General features: G+C 36.9%; 2 protein-coding genes across 2 annotated transcripts; both read left to right on the top strand.

Moving 5' to 3' along the window:
• The first annotated feature begins 335 nt into the window (after positions 1-335).
• LOC120171498 lies at positions 336-1484 on the top strand. The gene is made up of 2 exons (XM_039179202.1): positions 336-495; positions 589-1484. The coding sequence occupies exon 2, from the start codon at positions 664-666 to the stop codon at positions 1384-1386; it is 723 nt and encodes a 240-aa protein (XP_039035133.1). The 5' UTR covers positions 336-495; positions 589-663; the 3' UTR covers positions 1387-1484.
• Positions 1485-2223: 739 nt separating this feature from the next.
• Positions 2224-3155, top strand: LOC120171499 (agamous-like MADS-box protein AGL62). The gene is made up of 2 exons (XM_039179203.1): positions 2224-2578; positions 2667-3155. Exons 1-2 carry the CDS (start codon positions 2255-2257, stop codon positions 3060-3062), a joined length of 720 nt encoding a protein of 239 aa, XP_039035134.1. The 5' UTR covers positions 2224-2254; the 3' UTR covers positions 3063-3155.
• Positions 3156-7797: the final 4642 nt, after the last annotated feature.

Here is a 7797-nt window from a genome sequence, read left to right as displayed (position 1 = left end):
TTGAAAAACTGAGAATTTGTTCTCATATGTCATCCTTAATAATTGAAGAAAGAAGATATTATCCTCAAAATCATCTTCCTCAACTATGTCTCAAGACTCATGGCTATGGTTTTATTCCTTTTAGCATTACATCTCCCATTCCATCTACATGTATAGCTTACCACTTAGGATGGAAACATTCCTTCTTAAGTTTCTTCAATTCAACCATGTTACAAAACTTCCTTTGATAATGTTTCTGATGTCTTGAAATCATCTTTTAAAGATGCTAAGATTCTTGTCTTTTCTTTGGATCCTTAGACTTTGATAATGTTGCGGATATATATATATATATTCATATTCTTATGTGGGGCATGAACATAAATGCCTTATGTCTGGACTTTCCTATCTAAACATCAGGGTTTCCTATGTACAAGCACTTACCACCATTGGTCCATTGCCACCAGTTGCAAGCATAATTCCTCACTTGGCTTCAATTGCAAGCCATAAACTACATGACCCTAATTAGTAGCCTAACCATAGTTACCAGAGAATCTCAGTTGAATTTATCTCTTTTATCACAAAACAAAGAACAAACGCAAACTTTCTAACCATTATAAATCACCATCCAGATTGTTTCTTTAGAGGCCACACCAGAAGAAGAAAAAAAAAGGAAAGAAAAAAGCCATGAAATACAATGAGATTTCCCATTTCAGCCACCCCCAACACATACTAAAATTCGAGTATACCGAAGTTCCATTCAAGTGCGACGGCTGCAAGGAAGTCGGCATAGGCTCGCATTACCGATGTTCCTTCTGTGACTTCGATCTCCACATGCACTGTGCAATACATTCTCTTTCGATCTACCACCCTTTCTATACCAAATGTTCCTTTCAGTTCTTCTACAGGCCGCCCGGTGACACCCCTCGTTACTGCAATGCCTGTGAAAAGGATATAAACGGTTTCGTTTACCACTGCAAATCATGCGGGTTCGATCTTCATCCGTGTTGTGCAAAGCTACCGATGGTGTTAGACGACGGAGAAGTGAATCTGTATCTGCATAGGAAAGTGAGAGCAGTATGCCATAGATGTGGACGTAAAGGGAGGAGCTGGAGTTACAGGTCAGGTTGCAAAAAGTATAACTTGCATGTTGCATGTGTTAGGGAAATGTTGATGGAAAATTGGCATGAATTATACTTTGGACATGGAAAGGACAGTACAAGGAAACTGGAGACAAGAATCCCAAGCTTGAAAAATACACTTCAAACGCCTCATAAAAGGAGTAAAGGGAAGGTAAAGAAATGCTGTGAGATGGCTGTTTTGGCTTTGCAATTTGTGATATCTGCTGTGCTTGGGGATCCCACTGCTCTCATTGCTGGGGTTATTGGAAGTTTGATGTCAAGAGCTTGAACTGTCTGTGTTCTTGTCTGGTCAGTTTAATTCAATGTAGGTGCCTGTAAAGAGAAGAAAAAAACAAAGTAGGGAGCAGAATGTTTAGATTTTGCTGATGCACCAATTATCTGTTGTGAATCAATTTTCTATGTGCATGCATGTTATCCCATTCCCATGCACTTTCATGAAAATGTATCTTTCCTTCTACTCTGTTGGGCTTATTCCATTTAAGATCCAACAAGAATCATCCTCAAACCAGTTTTGCATGTTAATCACTCGCAATCTCATCTCCATAACTTCATCAACAGCATATTTATCAAAGGGCTCTTCCAAAATCTTAGAGAGTTTACCTCGGGCTGCTGTTGCTGATCCTCAAATAGATTCGGTTTTGTTTGCCTTTCGAATATAAAAATATAAATCATACTGGTGTATATTTTCGAAATTTTATTTAAGGAATATTAGTTCTTTTTACTATTCGACTCAACATCCGTGGATAACTTGAACTAAATTACGTATTACCAACTAGCCTACCTACTGCTCATTGACACATGACAACAATATTTTGTCACAAGACATTAAGACCAAGAAAATTTCTGAGTTGTATACATGATTTTTATTATGATGAAATGGGAAAGTGATTAAACGCAGCGATGGAGAGTTACATTATATATTTTTTTTAATTTTGGGTGACTTAATTCCCATATATGTAAATAGAAAATATAGTATAAAATTTAATTAAAGCAAAGGACAGCAATAATTGTACATAAAACATAGTAAATATGGACAGCTCAAAGTGTAAATATCCTATCTTGTTCCCCATATAAATACTAACCTTCTCCTTCTCCATCAATTGCAATTCCCATCACTGTGAAAATTTCTGGAGATTATGGGGAAGAAAAGCTTAGGCCGTCAGAAGGTGGAGATGGTGAAGATGAAGAACAATAGCAATCTCCAAGTGACCTTCTCGAAACGGCGTTCGGGTCTTTTCAAAAAGGCCAGTGAACTTTGTACTCTGTGTGGTGTTGAGATTGGTATCATCGTCTTCTCACCGGGGAACAAAGTTTTCTCCTTTGGTCACCCGGAAATCGGCAACGTTAGCGGTCGGTACCTCAACTGCAACCCTCAAGCTCAGGATAATTCTGGTACTTTGCATATCATGGAGGCTCATCGAAATGCTCATGTTCGTGAACTCAACATGCAACTTACTGAGGTTTGATTATAAACCCGAGACTACTTTTATTTTATTTGTTTTGTTTGATTGTTGATTTGATTAATAGTCGTTTTTTTTTCTGTTTCAGTTGACGAGCCAAATCGAAGTCGAGAAAAGGCGCGGCGAGGAGCTCAACCACATGCGAAGGGCGAGCCAAGGGCAGTGCTGGTGGGAGGCGCCGGTCGAGGAACTTAGCCTGCCGCAACTCCAGCAGCTGAAATCGGCGTTGGAAGAGTTGAAAAAGAACGTTGCAAAGCAAGTGGAAAAGCTTCTGATTCAGACTACCAACTCCCAGCAGTTGTTCATGGGGAGTTCGAGCGCCGCCGCCGGGGTGTTTCCCGATAACATCGAATTGGACGTGAACATGATGCCTCAGGGATACAATCCTCCTCCTCCCAATATGATACCTCCTGGATTCACTTTCAACCTCAATCCCGAAGGATACAATCCTTGTCCTCCTGGATTTGGACATTCATTCTTCTAAGTAATTTAAGTTACTTTCTTTTGGAATAAACAAAGAATTCAGTTACAGTGTGTTTGGTTTTATGTATGTATTTTTGTCCTTCATGTTGGTTCTTCATGTCTGTATTTAATTTGGTTATGAACTTAGTAACCTCCTCCCATCTTCGTTTTTTTTTTCTTTCAAATTCTGGGTTTATAATTATCTTCTCCATGTCATACCTTGAGTTCGAATCTTACTGCATAACTATGATTAGAATAAATTACTATAATATACAAAAAGCAAATGAACTGATAATCAAAATACTAGAGCTAAATCTCTATCAAAAATATATATATACTAGAGCTAAATCATAGTACCACTAAATGAGTTCGATTTAAACAAAGATAAAATCTGAACATAAATAGCTCCTGGAAAGATAGCAGAAAGCGTTTTGAACCTCTCTTGTATGTTTCTTAGTTTTCATCTGATGATGTTGAACCACAAATTTTATCCAAAGATGGTATGAAATGATATTGCAAGCAAGGTGAATCTTTGCCGTTTGGTGACAGGGCATCATTTTGAGACAACAACGTTGTCTAAACTGTCCGTAGATTTTGTGGATATCCATAATGATGAACTTGCCTTAAATGCTACTAATTTCACCATGTGGCTGAGGTTCATCAATCACGAATCAATGTAATAAGATTTTGCAGTTTTCAAGTTTAGGGGAATTAATCCTTTAAAGCGATGCTACAAAATCATGGATTGATCATACCAAGTGAATTTAAGTAGTACAACAAAGATAGTTTAGGACAGTAATTAACTTGAAAAAAATAAAATGCATCGGAAACAGCTCTATGGATATTATTTCATGCTCTAAACCGAACTTCAATTGTTTATTAAAAAATAAGAAAAAAAAGGATTTTTTTATGTGTGAGTTAGAAGGGGAGGGGATTTATACAGAGGATAAGAGGGAGGGAAAGGGGCAAGAAATGGAAGTGTTTTCCAGAAAACGTTTACGACATCCTCATCATCAATAAAAGTGGAATGCCTTTTTTTTATATAGAAATTACTTTCGTCTTACGTGATCGAAATGGGTAAAAATTCCAGAAATAATACTGAATAGCTCTCAAATTAGAAACTAATAATTAAATGAGAAATATTTTTAATAAAACCCCAATTATATATATTTATTTATTTATAAACACACAAGGACGGTCCAAGTGAATGAGAGTACTTTTACGATAGACATTTTGATAATGGGCTTTTAGTAAACTCGATAAAACGAGGCCTTGGCCTTATATATCCGAAGAAATGCTACCCAAATGTATGTGGTTTGAGGCTCCGCTATTCCAAATGTAAAGTTGACAAAATTGGCCCAATACGGTTTACGAGTTTTTTTATTTTGGGATATACAGTATTTTTTACAATAACATAGAATTCGCCATGTCGAAACTATGAGTTATAAAAAATAATATTTTTTATTCAAACTTTTTATCTTGATGTGATAAATTTAATAAAAAAATATTTTATTAAAACTCGTCACTTCAATGAACTCGTCTCCTCAACGTGATAAGTTCCATAAACACTATAATCCCAAAATAAACTTCTATTTGCCCTATTTTCCTAAATAATTAACCAGTTTGTCTTATTGAGCCAAAAAAAACTGTAAAGTTTGTTATAATAATACATAAGCCCAAAATCTTAACATTAGTAAGCTCATTACATTACTTGACTTTTTAAATTTAAATTGTATGTTAATGTTATAGGTGTATTTGATTGGATTGATTTAAATTATATATTATAAATGATAAATTATTTCATGTACCCTTTCCACTACGTCATAATGGTTCTAACCAATTAAAAGATATACATCAATTTTTTTCCATGCCATTTACACATAAATTTTATTTTTCAAATCAATTTCTTCATTAATACATATCAAAATTAAACCTAAATTTAAGCATAATTTTTAGGATTTTCATTAAATCATATAATTTTTTTTACCTCTCTTCAAGTTTTCTTTCTTCTTGTTTATCCAAGTTAATTTTCTTCATTCAAAGTCCCTCTTTTTATCTCAAATTCATAAAATTTCATGGCTTTCGAAGCTAAGATTTTTATGACCTGTCGTGTATAAAAATTGTGGAATAAATATTCATGAAAATATCAAAGTTGTTTCTTCTCTATGTGAGGTTTGGCTAAGGTACTAGCTAAAGGACAATCAAAATTAATCTTAAAATGTTAATCTAGTTTGGATTGAGGGAGATGCACTAAAATGTTGACAGTCATTAACATCCAAATACAATCCCACACTTGACCTTGTTTTATGAATGCATTGAAGCAGGCTGTTAATCACTTTTGTTGGCCTGAAGATGTAACACTTTTTTTTTTGGTTATACAAAGCATATCCAGTAACTGATTCATGAAAGCTTGGTCTTGTGTAACTAACTCAACAATTCTTGTCGGAGAGCTTGGTGGATCACTACTCCTATCGGCTCTCCCCTGGTTAGGCAAGCAAGTTTATCGGCCACTTTATTACCGTCCCGACCAATATGGCTGATTTTCGTTTCCCATTCCTTGCTCAATAGTTTTATAATCAGCTCGACGATCGTACTTCTGCAATCAATGCTTGATTTATGAGTGATTGCCTCCACTGCCATTAGACAGTCCAATTCAACCTCTACCTTCTTGAAACCAAGGTTCCAGGCATAGGAGAGAATATCATGTATCACCCAAAGTTCCGCCATCAAAATCGAGCATTTACCGAGGCTTTGGCTGAAACCAAAAACCCAACTACCACATGCATCTCGCGAAACACCTCCGGCTGCAGCCATGTTCCCCGCTCCTCCAAATGCTCCATCGGCGTTCGCTTTCACCCATTCCAGATTTGGTCGTTGCCATCTCACAATTGTCTTATTCGAAGTTCCTCCGCCAGGGTTATTATCCATACTAGCAACTATATCATTTTTCAGTCGAAAACAAAGCGCCATGAAATCTCCACGTTCCTCACCGTTCTTAAACACTAAATTGCATCGCCTCTTCCAAAGCTTCCAGCACACGACCGCAAACAGCACTACTCCTTCCATTCCATTGATTGGAAATTTCCCCTGCCACTAAAACCATTCATCCTTCAGCATATTGAGGAAGTTTGGAAGATCATCACTAATGATAATCTTTCTCCAAACGTCCAAGGCAAAGGAGCATTGACGAAGAGCATGGGAAATGCCCTCGTCCTCGGAAAACCATAGAGGACAACATGCCGACGCAGCAATATGGCGGCGCTGCCTCTCCTCATTAGTCAGCAGTCTTCCATGAAGGGAGAGCCAAAGGAAAACACGTATCCACTGGGGAACAGGAAGTAACCACACTCTCCTCCAACTGATCGGCGAAGCTGGCAACGTAGCAAGCGATAAGGCCTTATAAGTTGACTTAACAATAAAGGAATGATTTACCTCCCATCTCCACCCCGGCACGTCATCACCGAGTCCTGACACCGGAGGACCAACCGCGGCTTTTCTCCCGCAAATAGGTCCTGGAACGCACTCGCTCAATCTCTCCCAGACCCATGCTCCGGACGGTGTAGTCATGGATTCCACCGGGATCGGATGCGGATATTCATTAAGTATACAGTGAGTAACCAAAGGCCCCTTTTCATCAAGCCAAACGTCATGCCAAAAATCAGTCCTAACCTCATTAGATGCTTCAAAGTTTTTAAACTTGAGTTGTTTTCGATGACCTTCATGATTTAATAAATGAAAACTTTAGATGCTTCAATTTAGAAAGTCATGAAAAAGAACTTGAATGAATAGAGACAAAAAGCTAAACTTTAAAAAGAAAAAAATAGATGAAGAGAGGTAAAAAACTTTTTTTATATGTATTAATGAAGGCCCAAAAACATTGCTTAAATTTAGGTTTAATTTTGATGTGCGTTAATGACAATTTATTTGGAAAATAGAATCTATGTGTGTGAATGACATGGAAAAAAAATTGATGTGTATCTTTTTAATTGGTTGGGACCATTGATGATGTGGTGATAAAGGTCCATAAAATAATTTATCATTATAAACATATTTAAAATAAATAATATGTATATTAAAGACAATTAAGTTGATAAAATCAGAATAAACTATAAACCGATTATATCAAATAATTAGGACAATCCCAGAGACCTAATCAGACGTGATGGTATGGAATGAGGCTGTCTGACGGATGTGTTGTGTTGGATTCATCATCCAATGTATCCAAGCTGTGCTGTGATTCTGTGAACTATTTCACTTTGGAACTGCCACTGCCCCTACTCTCCAACTCTTTATTGGATCATCCTCTCTGTTCAATTATGTTAAACTTAGTACAAAACGGCAAAGGATTTGGCTAGTCTTGGGGCATGGCATATTGTTCATTGAATGTAGGTGCGCATGCAGCTCATACACCTGTGTGTGTATCTGTATATCAATCAATCCCTGAAAGTCTGTCCTGTATGGGGAGAAGTTTTTAATCCTATATATGGATGCTCTTTAATCCTATTTTGACTTGTTTGCTTTCGGTTTTAATGGGCTATTATTAATTCTTTAAATTTTAAGGTTTCTTTTTTATTAAGCAAATATGTCAAGCTTAGCTGTTCACTGAAATGTATATACACGCTGAATCTCAGTGGTTTTACCCTCAACTGCCTCCACGTACTTGTCCCTTCCGTCTCTGCAACAACCCAGCTAATACTACAGCCCGTGTTCTCATTCTCTTAAATTTCCTTTTTGCTTAGAAGAAGAAGACCCAAACT

The sequence above is a fragment of the Hibiscus syriacus genome, unplaced genomic scaffold (assembly GCF_006381635.1).
Source record: "Hibiscus syriacus cultivar Baekdansim isolate YM2019G1 unplaced genomic scaffold, ASM638163v2 tig00111834_pilon, whole genome shotgun sequence".
NCBI lineage: Eukaryota > Viridiplantae > Streptophyta > Magnoliopsida > Malvales > Malvaceae > Hibiscus > Hibiscus syriacus.
The sequence above is the reverse complement of the archived record's forward strand: the minus strand, read 5'-3'. Positions and strand labels throughout refer to the sequence as shown.